General features: G+C 38.3%; 2 protein-coding genes across 4 annotated transcripts; one reads left to right on the top strand and one right to left on the bottom strand.

Annotated features, from left to right (window-relative positions):
* Positions 1 to 6,015, bottom strand: ramp2 (receptor (G protein-coupled) activity modifying protein 2). Of its 2 annotated transcripts, XM_008417037.2 has the most exons (5): positions 5,906 to 6,015; positions 5,286 to 5,360; positions 2,803 to 2,829; positions 2,485 to 2,656; positions 1 to 2,390 (listed from the first exon to the last, which is right to left on the bottom strand). In XM_008417037.2, the coding sequence occupies exons 1-5, from the start codon at positions 5,988 to 5,990 to the stop codon at positions 2,141 to 2,143; spliced, it is 609 nt and encodes a 202-aa protein (XP_008415259.1). In that variant the 5' UTR covers positions 5,991 to 6,015; the 3' UTR covers positions 1 to 2,140. The 2 variants fall into 2 exon arrangements, with proteins under 2 accessions (XP_008415259.1, XP_008415260.1); XM_008417038.2 differs by lacking the exons at positions 5,286 to 5,360; positions 5,906 to 6,015 and adding an exon at positions 3,030 to 5,260.
* A 3,547-nt stretch (positions 6,016 to 9,562) lies between these two features.
* Positions 9,563 to 16,384, top strand: LOC103469387 (histone-lysine N-methyltransferase EZH2-like). Of its 2 annotated transcripts, none has more exons than XM_008417036.2 (10): positions 9,563 to 9,646; positions 11,988 to 12,172; positions 12,304 to 12,429; positions 12,694 to 12,816; positions 12,964 to 13,081; positions 13,463 to 13,687; positions 14,171 to 14,273; positions 15,302 to 15,465; positions 15,598 to 15,689; positions 15,783 to 16,384. In XM_008417036.2, the coding sequence occupies exons 2-10, from the start codon at positions 11,990 to 11,992 to the stop codon at positions 16,035 to 16,037; spliced, it is 1,389 nt and encodes a 462-aa protein (XP_008415258.1). In that variant the 5' UTR covers positions 9,563 to 9,646; positions 11,988 to 11,989; the 3' UTR covers positions 16,038 to 16,384. The 2 variants fall into 2 exon arrangements, with proteins under 2 accessions (XP_008415258.1, XP_008415257.1); XM_008417035.2 differs by lacking the exon at positions 9,563 to 9,646 and adding an exon at positions 10,306 to 10,409.
* The last annotated feature ends 104 nt before the right edge of the window (positions 16,385 to 16,488 follow it).

Genomic DNA, 16,488 nt, shown 5'->3' with positions numbered 1-16,488 from the left:
TATTTTTATGATCAGTTTATTTGGACGGTAAAATATCCATTTAGATTTAATACTTTACAAAACAAAAAAAAAGTATACAGATATGTGCGCAGTACACGGTGTGAGAACAGACTGGACGTATTCCTCGAAGTCGCGGACTACATCCGTTTGTTCTCGACAACAACAAAKTTAAAGGAAAGCATTTGAATACACGTTTTGTTCCAAATCTGAAARCACTTACTGTGGCTTTACTGTCATCCACAACTGAACACATRTCAACGCTATCATGTTACAAGCAAAGAAACTTAGATTGATCTTCTTGTCATCACTCAGTGTATATAACTAGTCTGCACAGACAGATAAATGTCTTTTGTCCGGGTCARGTTAAACKATCAATTATTTACTTATGAGTTGCTAATATTACATARAAGGCAGAATCCTTGYTGCTGAAAGAAAAACAGCATGGGGAGCTCTACTGCAGTGGTCACTCCCTTTTAATTGGGCTCCAGTTGCTTTAACCTTTGAACCCCCTTAAGACGAATACATTCAACAATTCTTAATTTCCATGTCATATTGACACAGATCAAACATAGATCAAACTTGACGTTGATCCGAGTTCAGTTTGAGCACCAAAAAATTATGTTGCTAATTTATAATTTTCTGAACAGTCGAAGCTAATTCCTGGACTGTCACTGAAAATGTTATTTTACTTTTACAACGGCAAGCTCTGAAGCTTTTTGTCATCACTAACAACACTAAATATATGTTTTTTGGTTTATATTAAGGTTTAATTCCAGAATATTGTGCTGATAATGGTTGAGTCAATACTTAATGCTGCATCCTATTTGCTTTGGAGGCTGGAGCTGATAATACTGTCCCATCAGGAGTAATCGTGTTCCAGACGCAATTTGGAAAACCCCTGGGATTTTTCCAATAGTAGCGCTAACCAGTAACAGTAATATGATTGAATAATGATGCATTCCTCTCCATGTTCTGCATTGAAACATGAACATGTCCACCACAAAATGTTGTCCAGCACTATGTCACAACAAAAAGAATTGTGGTAATTAAAAAAAATTTTAAAACTGGGTTTACATCTGCAAAATTAAATATATGTGCTATAGCCATGTCTGTTGAACCCAGGACTCATCAAACACCTCCAACTTTCCAAGTCAAAATTCTGACTTTATACAGATTTCTGTTGTATTTATGTACGGAAAATCAGAAAATCCAACATTCAAATACAAACAGAACGCAACATTGTGACTAGGTCGGTTTAAAAATAACACTTTTTCACAGCCTTTTTCTTAAACTGAAAGTTTGGGACGTTGAGGTGGGATTCTGCAGAGTAACTATCAGCTGTCAGTGTTTTGACAAAGTAGAGATCAAAGCGTCCCTTCAGTTTAAGAAAAGGAAAAAAGTTATGAGTCTTGCTAACATGCAGGCCAAGTGGAACTAGCATGAAAATATATATTTTTCATCCTGAAACAATCTTATAATGAAAAAAGTAGCTCACTGGAATTCCTTTTTTTTTCTCTTGCATTATTTTATTTGACCTTCATGGTCAGTAGTTTGAGAAAATGCAGCCTTATGGCTTTACATCCTATTCCATTAGCATCAAATCAGATCTCACTGATCGGTTAAATCTTTCTTCTGCTAAGAATGTCACAATGTTACTGATATGGATCATCAATCAATACAGTTTTCATCATAAATGGCCATGGGCGTTCATGTTAAATAACCACCTAAGTAACTTTTTTGAGTCGCTGTGAAACTTTTTTTTAAACTGATTCAGAATGATGGACTCCACTTTTCTCTTTCTGGATCTGTAAGAAGTGCTCTAAGCATTGTCCACCTGAGGTAAGGTGCTGACAGCTGATGGCAACTCTAAAGAACCCCACTTTCAAAAAAACTGAACCATCCCTATAAAGTGTAAATACAGTAAACAGGAAACTGTTATTCCACAGTACATTGATCATTTCATTAACAAAGAAGACACTTGTCATTCAACAGACATCATTCGAAGCAGCAAAGCATTTACTCCTTTAAGTCCTGAGTCACTGAGACCTCTGCAGGATTTTTGGAGAATTGAAGGAACAGTAGCAGTCTAAGCATGGTAAAGCAGAAAAATGAACACCAGAGGTCATATTTAGTGTTCCAATCAGGATGTGCCATCCCCATTTTTCGTCTTGATCACCACCAGGCTGACCATAACTGGGATCAGGCAGATGGGAGTGATCACCAGGGCAAACACGATTCCTGGAGGTGGGTCACTAAACTCCTCTGTGGGGCATGCTTTGAAATACGCAGCGTGGATGTTGACAAAGAGCTTTTCCACCAGTGAGTTCGGCCATGGGATCCCCAGACAGTCAGATATGTTCTCGGTGTATGTGCTAAAGTTGCTGTAGAAGCTGCAGAAAATAAAATGAGATAAAAATGTTTGATGTCAGCATAGGTTTTGAAATATCTCTGATGTAAAAGTTAGTGACTTGTAAATGAGATTACCTGCTCACTTTATCCCAGACGCACCAGTCAGTTGAGTTTAGTGAGCTCATTTGCTTATTGAAATAATTCAGATAGTCATCAAATAAAAAAGAAAGACACTCCATTGATGGTTCACCATAGTGATCCTCGCAGATCTTACACACACTGTGGCAATAGGGATCATCCACACAAGCTGCAAGAAGTGGAATTAAAAGGAGAGTATGTGAGAAAACATCCAAAGAGAATAAGAGCAGTTTAAGATGTTTAAGAGTTGCAAAATTACATTTTTTTGTAAAGACTTATGTTACATTAGCATTGTATGTAAGAAATGCCACCTACGAAATTGCAGTTGGTGTCCTGAGATCTCTAAATGAGAGATATGGAAAAACATTTTCTGATTAAAACGTGTACTTCTGACAAGAAAAGGCAGAAAACACAAAACACACCATCTTTCTAATTCAACTCGAATCACTGTGACATTTCTTTGCCTGTTTTAGCTCACAAATTCTTCTAACACAACTGTTGGTGAGGCGACGGCAGCTGCGAAAGGAAGACCACACACTCACCAGAGAGAAAGGAGAGGAATACCCCAATGAAACCAACAGCTCCCTTCATGTCAGAAAAAAAAGAATAAAGGTGTCTTTTCCCCAAATGATGAAGCTTCCAGAATGTGTATAGCGAGGCATAACAGGAAACGCAACAGGGTTATCTTCGGTTACCAGATGTCCAAACAATGTTACCCACGGATAGCAGATGTTCTTCGAAGATCTGTCTGATGGCCCTGCGCCTTGGCAGCAGCTCTTTGCCTCTTCAACACACTTTTTTTTTTTTTTTTTTAGTTTTTCTTCCTTTTTTTTAAAGGGGTGGAGGCAGAAAAGATTGTCCTCTCTATTCTCCCAAATAAAAAGAGCACACCCAAGCTGGGGCTGGACTCACATCTGAAAACCCTTTACTCTTTAACTCTTGTTCTGCTTTTTAGTCTCAGTTTCTCACAGTCGAAAAGGCCTGGCCAGCTCACAGCATGTGATTTATTTGCCTTTTGGGCTGCCTCTGCCAAATAGGAAACATAAGTAAACATTTAGGGCTTAGTGTTTTGGGGTGGATTTAATCATGACTCTGCAGGGTGTGCTGTGCAGACATCCACAATTTCATATTTAGGTTAATTAAACAAAAGATGGAATAAGTTATTATTCTGGAGCAGCCATGAGACTCAAAAGACCATTATATATCTATGCTGGCAAGGAATACATAACATGTCCACATCAGATGTAATTATGTTTTGTTTTTGTTTTTTTCTCATAAAGAGCTCATGATTTTTGCAAATCTGCTGGGTAGTTCCTCACTGGAGCTTTAAAAAGCTGAGTGAGGGAGGATCAAACACAAAAAGAAATACATATATAAATCTACAGTTTACATTTCACAACTTAAATTAATGTTATAGAAACTATATGTTCAACCCCATGTAACATCTGTTTGCTGAGGAGCAGCATTTTGATTTAGTAATGACATCAGGAAATGTGTCTTTTCAGCAGAGGAGGAGCCCACATTCGGGAGTGTTGGCAGGGGAAAGGGGTGGGGGGACAGTTGGAGAAAGAAAAAAATAGTAAGGCACAGGATGAGGAACAGCGAAAGGGGCTCTGCTCCAAGTTCCAGTTGTTTCACAACTTTGAGTTCATGCGTTGATCACTGACGTTGCATGGGGTGAATGACGAACAAAGTCAGGAAGTTGATCCAGGTGGGGGGTGTCGTAATGAGGTTTCGTTTAACCTCTAACCCTGAAGCCGTTTGGGGCCTCACGTCTACTGCTGGTGACCCCTCTAGTGGAGACCTCCTCAGGAGTTTATCTTGGATCCTTTTGACAAAACACACAAGGAGATGTCCCCACGGAAAACAGAGTCTGCAAGATTTGTTTTCTGGGTTCTGTTTGTTCCAGGACAAACAAATAATTTCAAAGAAGTGATCCCAAACAAGCCCCCAGGAGAAATGCTTCCATATTCACCATCTGTGACTCTACAACATATAAAATAGAAATCATATTGATCCATCCCTCCTAAAGTTTCTACAATGTATATGTGTATATAAACAATATGTCATGCAAAAAGTTGAAAGATCATATTATCTGAATCTCCACTTTATCTGGTGTAAAATTATTGCAAACATGGTGGTGAGAGTGTGATAATCTGGGGCTCTGGGTTTTGGAAAACTTGAACCTTTAAGTATGTGCTATAGGAAAAAAATAATAAGTCCGATAATAAGGTTGTTATCTGATGCCTCGACAAAAACAACAAAATGAAGGTTTCTGATTGGCCTGGTCAGAGTCTAGGCTTAAGTTTGATCACAAAGCCATGGCATGACTTTAAATTTATGTTCAAAAACTCTCCGGTGTGACAAACTTAAAGCAGTCCTGCAAGGAACAGTGGGTCCAAATTCCTCCACAGCCATGTAAAAAACTCATTTCCAGTTATTACAAAGACTTGATGGGAGCTGTCGCCATCAAGGGTGACATAACCAATTACAAGTTTTTGGAGGAAAATACTATTTTACATAGGTTTGGATTTATTTTTTCCATTAATAAATGAAAAGATCTTTTTGAAAATTGCATTTTGTATTTTAAGAAGGCAGCAAATATTTTTTTCACTGCACTTGAATTGATTAGCGTCGCACAGCGACACAGTAAACAGCTCAAAGAAAACAAAATCAAACTCACTGTTATCTATTGTTTGTGTTTCATTATAGCCTACATGAAGAAATTCATGGGCTAAAAACATCGATCAACATGCAAGAGGATTTATTTTTGATTTTCTTTAAAAATCCACACATACCTGTTGTTTTCACTGTTGCTGTGAGCGGTTGCACCGTTGCGCTCTCATTATCCAGACAAATTACATTTGTGCATCCTGCAACAAGGAAACCCAAATTTTGGCAGTGCAAAGACATACAGTCAGGTAAGATATAAAATGCTCTGTTACTGAACTTATATTTCGTCAACAGCTGTTTTTACGCGTTTTTTAATGTGTGAGAAAGTGTGGAGGATGAAGGAAATAGCGAGATCCACGCTATGGGGAGTCAGTGCATCCTCCCTTTGTCTCCCACTTCTTTAAGGAAGTCTTAATATATTCAACACAAGGACATTTAAACATATTTAAAACAAATGTTTTAACATTAGGAGGAGCTTTCTTATTCATATGACAGAAATCTTATTATTTTTAAGCATTATTAACAATCTTACACATGATCAGAAATAATTACTGAATTCTTATTTGGATATGTATTTGGTCAACACATTTAAGAATAACCTGCAACATACCAGTTGTTTGGTTTATTTCTACATGTAATTTCCCTGCGTAAAGTCAAAAAAGATTTCTTATTGAGAAATTAGATGAAGAGTAAACATTGCTTCTCCCTAATACATAAACGGACAATGAAAATAAATATCACTTACCCCAAATGAGAAGAGTCACTAAGCAGCCAGAGAACACAAGAGAGAATCTGGTGACAGTCATTTTGCTGAACAATGCTCTGTTCATCTTCACCAGTGGGTAGGGATTACATATCTCAACCTTTCCACAGGAAGGCTTAAAAAAAGGAAAAGAAACAACAGGAAAGCCTCACTTCCTAGTATGGGCGGATTCACCACATGGGGTAAAGAGTTTCTGATAATGTTACAACTGCTGTGCTCCACTGGTACAAAGTCATCACCAGTTTCTCTCTGGATTTTGATTCAGGAATTGTGAAACCATGAAGAGTTTTTTTTAATCATGTTTATTCTCCCCTCTTTTCTTTGTCTTTCTCTGTTCCTCTGATAATAGGAGAACAAACAATGATTTAAGTTTAAGAAAGGTGTTCAATCAACAGTTAACTGACAGAACTGTGATTTACAAAAAGAATTGTAATTCTCTTTTTCTTCCATTTGTTTTCATTTTTCTTCTTCTTGTTTCAATTTTAATCCAAACCTAACTACTGTAAACCTGGTCTTTGTGGTGTTATGATGCATTTTATTTCTACTTCTAAAAAATAAAAGTCATGGAAGAAATTTTCCCTGGCCAGATAACAGGATCGACTGATTGAATAAAAATAATAATGAGGGAGGTTCTTCTTTTAAATGGTCCAAGTAGTTTAGCTGGTGGATTTGCATAAGCTAGAAAATGTGGGGTGGCATTAGAGGAGCAGAATGCAAGAATGTGAAATTGACCAATCAAAAAAAATGGATAAAAGAAATTAGATGGGAGAAAATTACATGTGGGGGTAAGAAACTGCTCTCTTATTTCTTTGATAAGAGAACTGAACAGCAAAACTGAAATTAAACATAATTTGTTGTCACAGCAACAGTTTTCAAGAGTAAAGTTGACACACTATCTTCAACCATACATAAAATCTTTTCACAAATGTATCATCATCAAACTTATTGCCTCTAATCTTAAGAGCATCAGATACAAAAGTGTTGAGACTGCACAAACTAAGTTCCAAAATCAGCTCCCAGAAATAGGAGACAGTTTGATTTTGGGACAAACTCCCAAATCCTCATCAGTTTTACTGTGACAATGTCAAAGTTGTTCAAATTGACAGGCCAAAAGTGGCATAATAAAGCATGTGATCTTTAGTAACTTAGTTATGGATTCTACAATTCTATAAGTTTCAAAATAATCATTCAATTTCGACAGAACTGCAAATGTGAAAACAGTATATAGTCTAGTCTAATTTCAATCTTTCCTTTAGCATTTGTAATCTGAAGATAATTGATTACAAATGTTAATTGATAGAGTTGAGACTAAAATCTGTTTTATTTTATTAGACTAATTAATATGGAACATGTTCTCAGTATAGAAGTTAAACTAAGATCATATTCATGGGCAAAAGTTGTGCGAGAGATATTGATCAAGTGAGCCAACCATGATACAGAGGACCCAATCAATCAATCAATCAATCAATCAATCAATCAATCAATCAATCAATCAATCAATCAATCAATCAATGAAGTTTGTTTTATGTCACATTTCAGCAATAAGACAGCTCAAAATGCTTTACGTCATAAAAATACACAAAAAAAAATCAAAGCTGTAGAATATGCAGTCAACAATTGTCAAGTGCTGTTGTTACACATCAAAATGTTGATTAACATTTAATTTCTAATCTTTTAAAAGCGACTCTACTCTTCCAAACGAGAAATTGAAGTTCCCCTTTAATTTCTCGTTTGGCGGCACATTTTCCAATTTATTATTTTTTTAATTTGTTGCTGTAAATCAAGATTTACTGTGCATGATTCACATAAGGAATGTCCTTTCTTTATCTGCTCTGTGGCGTATCATCAACGTTGAAGACAAACAGCCTCCTTGTTCCCGTCATCGCTAACGTCACGTTAAACGTCTGTGGTAAAAGAGAGGTAGCAAGGGGAGTTGGTCTGAAACTGAAGTGTTTCTCTGTATCATTGAAGAATAAGTGCTCTTTCTCAGCTGCTGGGCTTGGAACAAAGCCACATATAGCTCATGCCAAAATTGCTCCCACATTTCATTTCACTTAACATTGAGAGCACAGTTTCATGTAGAGGGTAGAGTGTTCAAAAAAAGAAACGCGCACTTAAATATCAAAGGCATTCTTGTGAGCACAATTACATAGATGAATTGACTTTTTAAAAAGGAATAATGTTAAATAGGTTTTAAATGTTCAAGAATGTTAAAGCAAATGTGTAGCTTTTTTTAATTAGATATCTTTCTTGACTGCAGAGTTATTTGTCTTGAACATCTTTTCATTCTCAAAACCTTTTTGTTTCAGACTATTTGGCTTGTAATATTTAGGTCAGTCACACGCCAACATCAACACATCGAGTTTACATAATACAGAAAGAAAAACTTCCTCCTTATTGCTGCCTTTATCTCTAAGCGTTGTGTTCCTGTGAGTGTTTGCTTTTGTTTGACAGTTCAGTATCACTATTGCACGGTCTGCATCAAACACCACCAAATTTGAAATTTTATCTAGAAAAGTTTCTCAATCCTAATTTTCTCTCTAAATGCTCAATAAAAAGTAAAAACTGCTTGATGTAAACACAAGGCAGAAGAAAATACAGCTTGGTATGTGTTGGGGGCATGATTTTAAGTGTACTAATCTTGTTTAAATAACGTTTTATTATCACAGATTGTGTTATCCTGTAAGAACTAGTCATATAGTGCCCCCTTGTGTGTTAAACAAGGTTTTTGTGTGTAAATTCAGATAATTACTCAAATGCCTATATGTGCAAAACTGTTAGGTAAGTTGTATTTTTGAGCTTTCATCATTGGACAAATATTGTTTTTCCAGTTAACTGAAAATGTTAATACTCCTAATGTAGATATTTAGCAACATGAAAGTGAAGCTTTGGTTTTCTCAAGAGAATATTGATGTGGGCACAGATGTAGAGGAATTATAAATGTGCAGAATTATCACCTTTCCCAGTGATAATCCACATGTAAAATAATTAATCAAATATTTTACATGTGGCTTACTGACCTTATGATCTTTGTTTTCTCAACCTTAAAACAAGATGATTCTGTAGGATTTTCCCACCAAACCTTCAAATTAATCTTTTGGACTGTGTTTGTCACTTAAATGTCCTTAACGAATTACATGGTTGAGCTTTGATTTCCTTTCACAGTTAAACTACATTCCAGTCATATTATTTTGTCTATATTTTGTCTAAATTACCATTAGTTGCAAGGAACATTGTTCTCCTATGAGCCTACCCTTGGTAATCACCTGTAGGCACTAGAATCCTAGGACTCAAAAAGGCTAAAGCTGAAATAACACTAGAGGTAATGAAAGGGTAAAAAGAATAAACATATTTTCACCTAAATTTGATGATTAACTGACAACAGAAGAGTTTTAAAAAATCATATGTGCATCAACCTGAGGATTCAAGGCATCGATTTAATGTAGAATGATGTGTTTATTTGTAGCCGTGTGAGACAAAAAAAAAATTCAGATTTTTGTCCTTCCGATAGCAACGCTTTTATGGTTAGTTCAGCTATTGCTCTACATTAGAAATGTGTGTAGCACACCAAGATCTTTCTGGCATCCTTGTGATTTGCACGTAGCCCGCTGTCTTTTCCCACAGAGAAGAAAAATGTATCGAGCGCCCTCTGCAGGAGAAAAGCTGAACCGCAGTAAGGCTGATTTCCCTCTCGACAGAAGTCCGTTGGAATTTTATAAAACTGTAAGCTGGTTTTCAGCTCTTACTTCATCATTATGACTTTAGTCTGTAAACCAGTAATATATATTGTAGGGTTGTTTCTGTTGTAAGATATGCTGTGTTATTTTTTTCGTTTTATGGGCTATTTGCTGTTTTTAATCGTCTTTTTTTGTCACAATGTATTTTAATGCTTGCATTTTATACCTACAGGCGGTCGAATTTAATATTTTTTTAAAGGTCTGACCACTAACCGCAGGCCTAAGGAGAATTATGCTTGCGTATGTATATGACCATAACCCTCCCAACAGTTAATCAGTTCCTGAGTGTGCGAGTAATGGCTGAGACGCGGCTGCTCCGAGCTACTTTTTATTCCCAAGACGCAGAATATGCATAAATCCTGGCTCCTCTTCTTGGAAAGGCTGCATCATAATACATACGTCACTATCCTTCTTGGGTTGAGCTAAGTGCGTAGCTATTCGTAAGCTACAACAACAAGCCTCCAGCACCATGTCCGCGGACAACGCTGGGATTTCTCTGACATCCCCACGTATGGAGACGATACCTGCGTCAGATCCAAACCAAAGACAGCCTTAATTTGTCCGGCACGCACACACCAACACACACACGCACACACACTCTCTCTCTCTGTCTCTCTCTCTCTCTCTCTCTCTCTCTCTCTCTCTCTCTCTCTCTCTCTCTCTCTCTCTTTCCTACACACACGTACAGAGAGGGACTTGATCGCATTGCGGGGCTGTTGTCGCAACAGAGAGGACGCGAGGATTTAAAGGTATTTAATAACCGCGACAGTTGCTGTGTGGATGTAGACGTGCACACACGCGTGTGCCAGAATGCCGCGCCGTCATTGTGGAGCTTGGGTGGGCACGTCGCTGAAGTGTTCCCCATTTAAATGGGCACCGTGTAGCTGCCGTGGCTGCACCCAGAGGACGCAGCGCACTTCATCTGCGTTGTAACCACACGTTTGCAAGCTTCCTCCTCCTCGATCAAACCCCCCCATCGCTGATTTGGGCGCTAAGTTTTGCCTTAATGCTTATTTCTGATGGGGTTCTGGCGCAAACAGTGATGTAGATGCTCACTCGGGCCATGATGAAGCACAGAAAAACTGTGCTACGCACTTTTCTGCTCTGTTGAGGCACGCCCACTTCGTAGCAATGTGGATGCTCCACGCTGTTTAACTCTTAGACCTTATTTACAGGCCACAATAATTGCCCACTGCTTTTGTAATGGCCGCCCTTTAAAAATAATTAGAAAACATGGTGCAGTTTAAATCACCCGGACGGTAGGCTTGTTTTCTCCAGAGGATGGCAGTTTTGTTTTGCCAACAGAAGGGGGCAGTATTTCAAAGAGGGTTACATTTAGGGTAAATAGGGAAGTGCATTCTTCTGGAAAACGAGATTGTGTCACACTGAAGGCTTCTTGAAGAATAAATTACTTTAACAACTTTTTTTTTCACTAATTTGCATTTTATGATCAACTGACTTTAACTATATTTCATACAATCATTAGGATCATACAGGACTTAATGTTGATGCCCTTATCTTCAACATGAATGACATGGATGTATGTAAGCCTTTTTTTTTAAATAGAATAACTTTATATCATATTAAAAAACAAGAATTGTATGCACAATGTTGGATTTTGTCTGAGATTTAACATTGAAAGTCAAGTGTATGCACATGTTCACACTAATATTTGACGAAATAACGTCTGTTATGAGTTGCAGATTGATGACATGCATTTTAAAGTTAATTCCAGCCTCTTTTCCAGAGAGTTTTTATCTGTATTTGTGGTCGGTGTCCTGATTGAACAACCAGTGGAGTTCAGATTACAGCCAATCTCTAGTGTTTGATTTGAGTTGAAATTAAAGAATCTGAGAATAGTACTTCTTCTTTTTTATTGCGTCAGCCAACAGTATCTCTGGCAGTTGTAGACCCTCAGTATGATGCTAGAAAATGTACATCAAATTTAAACATGAGCACACAATTCAAGCTGTTTGCTGTAATATAATTCTAGACATAAGAAATAATATATTAAAAGCATCACTATGACATTAATGCTGATAGTGAGTGTATGGAAACCTATGGCTGGTGCTGCATAAGATGTGGAATTTGAATCTGTCTGGTAAAGTTTATTGGCATGATATTCTAGTCAGTTTTTCACACAATGTTAATTGTGTGGAAAAAACGAATGGGATGACTTTAAAACTATATGGGTTATCTCACAAAACTACTACAAAAGATAAAATTGTTGCTGTACTTTGTAGGCCAGATAACAGACCAACAATGGAAAATTTGAATCTGCTGCAAGGTTCAACTTGCTTGCTGAATACTCTTTTTGGCTTTTTAAGGAATGATGGAAGAAACAGCTGCTGCAGCCCCGGCCTCTGGCACCAGTGCTGTCCCATCAACTCCAAGGCCTCAGCCTGGCTCTTTTACCCCTTCCCGCAGTCTCCTAGAGTGGAGAAGGAGGGTCAAGTCTGAGTATATGCGCCTTCGCCAGTTAAAACGCCTTAAAAAAGTAGATGAGGTCAAGGTGGGTTAAATCAGTCATTGACACATGGATAATAGATTAATGGTTGTGAACGTTGGAAAGAGACTTCTATATGTATGTAGTTTATCCCCTCCATTTGAGTTTTATCTGATTTGGTCTTTTTGTGTTTCCAGAGCTTGTTCATGTCAAACAGGCAAAAAATTGAGCTGCAGACTAATCTCCTGAATACAGAGTGGTCCAAGCTCAGGATTCAGGCCATCCCTGTCTCAACCTTTACTGGATCTCTGGCAAATAAGAAGGTACGTTTTTTTTAAAAGAGAGCGATTGGGATAAATGGAGCCTAAGTAGGCAGTGACAAAGGGAACTGATGACTTAAGTGAGCTCATAACCCAAACAGTTTGAAAATATAGTGGTATTTTTATGTTCCCACATGCTGTTGAGTTTCACTGTAATGCATTTGCTTTCCATGTCTGAGCCAAAACAGCATCTGTGTCTAATTATAATTATCCAGAAGACTCATTCAGAGTATGGTCATGTTCACCTCACCTCTGATCCTCTTCCAGATGTGTACAGTGGAGTTTGGGTTCCCGGGATTTAATTCTCAGGCCGTTCCAATGAAACCTCTGTCTACAGTGGCAGGAATCCCTTTCATGTACTCGTGGTCACCACTGCAGCACAACTTCATGGTATCATATACCATCTTTTGATATTGTTTTTGCACTCTACGGTTCATGGCTGATGTATACTTGTATTGGTTTTTAAGCTTTAAAACACTTAGAAACATTTAATGTTATTTTGTTGAATGAAGCACCAAAAGGAGTTGTTTCTTTTAGGTGGAGGATGAAACGTTCCTACACAACATTCCCTACATGGGTGATGAGGTGCTTGAACAGGATGAGGCCTTCTTAGAGGAACTCATTGACAACTATGATGGCGTTCATGGTGACAGGGGTAGGCAGAGCCTTAAACATATATTTATTTCCTATGGCGTCGTCACAATTACACCATTACAACCGCAGAATTCCGGAAATGCTATGTCTTTAATAGATTTTCAGATGTTTCCCACTCTTCTTTTCAAAATAGCTTAAACTTTGTCAAATTGGATGGAGAGCATCTGTTAATACCAACTTCAAGTCTTACCACAGATGGTTTATCCCAAAAACTTACCAAAAATATTTCCAAAGTTTTTGGTGATATCGAGTGTTGAAAATGTATGCATCATTTTTAGGACACTGTAATTGCTGTGTATGTATTTAATCTGAAGGTTTATATAATTGTTTTTCTATATAAACCCATGACTTAAGACATAAAACAAAATTGTTTCTGTCCCAGAGGGTGGGTTCATCAGCGACGAGATCTTTAAGGAGCTTGTGGATGCCTTGAGCCAATACTCTGACCATGACGAAGAAGAAGAGGAGGACGCAGGGGTGACGGCAGCAGAGGTTACAGGGAAGAAAGAGGAAGAGAGGATGATGATGAGGAGGAGCTCAGTGGAAGGCTCGGAAGAGACTAAAGCTGGAACATTAATCAGGAAAAAAAGAAGAGGCACCACAGAGGGTGAGTATCTGTGTTTAGAGTGCTTCAGCGTGAACAAGGCACATACTGTTCTTCTTTTTTACACCATGCAGCTGCCACAAGGTCGTCCTGCCACAGCAGCTCTTGAACTGACATGGTGGCTTTAAAGCTACCCTGTTTTCCCTTGTTTGAGGGAACTTGTTTGTTCATGACACTGATATGCCCTGACTCCTATTACCGAGTTGTGTTTGGATTTAGTGGTAACTACACACTTTCCCAACAATTGTGAAATGGATCCACTCAGCATGCATGTGCAAGGATGCTACAAATTACAAGAATACAATAAAGTACAACCGTTAAGAACAATTACTGCTGATCTGTTCTTGAAAATAGGAGACAATGTCTTGTTCGGAATTGTGTAAACACCCTTGTTGCATAATCAATGTTTATGCATCTGTATGAAAACCTGATGTTTGGTCATATCTGGTTCACTTGTGTAACAACCCCTGCTTTGTTTCCCAAAAGTGAAGGATGTGTCCGGCAGCAAGAAGATCCCCAACGATAAGATATTTACAGCCATCGCCTCCATGTTTCCCTACAAGGGCACCACAGAGGAGCTGAAGGAAAAGTAAGAAAAGTGTAGTCAATGGGATCTATTTGCCCCGCGATCATTAGTCTGTTGCTTAGCGTTCACCATGGAGATGTAAGCAGCTAGAGGTGAATTAAGAATTCTGGGTTCCTCTCTGGCTCTCATGCTCAAAGGATAGTTGCGTGAGGAGCTGAAAGACCTTAGAAACATCTATGGTGGCATAAGAAGTATTTGGCCCCTTTCAGATTTGTTCTGTTCCTTACAGTCATGTGAAAAAGTTAGTACACCCTGTGGCAGCTTGAATGAACAAATGGCTATATAACAATACTGAATTAATATATCAAAGAAAGAAAGTCAGCCCAAAATGCTGTTTTCAAACAGTTATTTAATTTGTTAAGGGAAACAAAGCCACATAGCCATATGTGAATAAGTAATTGCCCCCTCCAACTGGATGTGCCAACCTTGGCGGCAACAAATCCCATCTAGCTTTTACAACGGCAGGCGGTGATTCTTTTGCAGGACTGTGGAGGAACTTTAGTCCACTCTGGTTTGCAGAAGAGTTTTTTGAATTCCAGCAACTTACTTGAATATCTTCATATCTGCATATCTTCCTCCCTTCAAGTTTTCACCGTTGAATTTTATAGATGCAGCTTCAGGGTTCTTTTGGGTCACCCTGGATGATTTGAGAAGGGTCATCACTTTTCTATATGTCCTCCATTTGTGGATAAATATTTTAGGTTCTGATGACTTTTGTATTTTTTAATTTCTTTAGATTAATGGATGATGTATTGGTTTTGATATCTTTTGACCAATTTGAGGCAGGTCAGCCAGTAATTCAGTCAGGCTGTACAAAGTGAAAATGTGACTTAAAAATTGGTTTAATAGCAATTAGTTTGTGAATTAGCAACATAAAGTTTGTTTCTGCAAACTTTATGGATTGGGCACATTGTCACCGCTAACCTATATAGAATTTTTTTTCAACATCTTGACCAACACAGATATTAATATCAGATCAGTGCATCTCTTATTTCTTTAAAGCTTTGGCATGTTTTTCATATTCTTCACAGGTACAAGGATCTACAGGAGCCACCAGGCCCAGTAAAACTCCCCCCCCTCTGCACTCCCAACTTAGATGGGCCTTTTGCAAAATCTGTGCAGAGGGAGCAGTCGTTGCATTCCTTCCACACGCTCTTCTGTAGACGTTGCTTCAAATACGACTGTTTCCTCCACCGTAATAGCCCTTTCTTTGTTTGATTTAAGACTCTGATCAATATATTACGATTGCAATATTTTATTAATGTTTGCATTGAATGTTGCAATTCGTGCAGCAGGTAGTGAGAATGCATTGTCTCTGTTCATGAAGCTTTTCATGCAACACCCAATGTTTACAAGAGGAAGAGCAAGGAGATCCGCATGGAGACTGAACCGTGTGGGGAAGACTGCTTCCTGTTACAGGTATACCCAGTCCATGCACTCTGTGCTCAGGATGTGTTCTACATCTCAGTGCTCATTGTGTTTCCCCCCCCCATCAACACTTCATTTGTGCAGAAAGGAGCTAAAGAGTTCGTAGATCGGAACATGTTACGGTCGCAGAGATCTCGGAGGCGACGGAGGCAGCAGCGACCCGCCGGTTCCAGCGGTTCTGGACCTACTGGGTCTGCTGAGGAAGGCAAGGAGGGTGAAAGTGACCATGAAACCACTTCCTCCTCAGGTATTGCACTCCTCTTACTGAAAGAGGGATTTTTTTTTCTTGTTTCAAAAAGCAGGGGAAAAAAATCTATAATTGCAGCCACTTGGAAATAAATGTGATAATGTGTTTATAGGTAGACAATTAAAGTTGTCTGCTCTGTGGGTTTGTACAGTACAGACACAATTTGCTTCCAGAAACCTGATGCACTGAGTCAATGAATAGATGCATCATTTACCGTAAACCTCCCCCCATTTTCCTAGCTTCTGCATGACTGTGTTGCCTGACTCGCTGCTCGATGTCTGAAATATGAACATTTGGCTGCAAATTACAGCTTTCAAGTCACATCCTGCTCTCTCATCTCACATCTTCTCCCAATATCAGCTGTCTGTTGCCAACCAAAATATACCAACCATTATTTTTGCATGAATCAGCCTCCATACAAACCCTGCCTTCTCCTCATCTTTTTTCTTTTTTTTTTTTTTTTTTTAGTTTTTCTTCCTTTTTTTTAAAGGGGTGGAGGCAGAAAAGATTGTCCTCTCTATTCTCCCAAATAAAAAGAGCACA

The sequence above is a fragment of the Poecilia reticulata genome, linkage group LG8 (genome assembly GCF_000633615.1).
Source record: "Poecilia reticulata strain Guanapo linkage group LG8, Guppy_female_1.0+MT, whole genome shotgun sequence".
NCBI lineage: Eukaryota > Metazoa > Chordata > Actinopteri > Cyprinodontiformes > Poeciliidae > Poecilia > Poecilia reticulata.
This window is presented reverse-complemented; position numbering and strand designations above follow the sequence as displayed.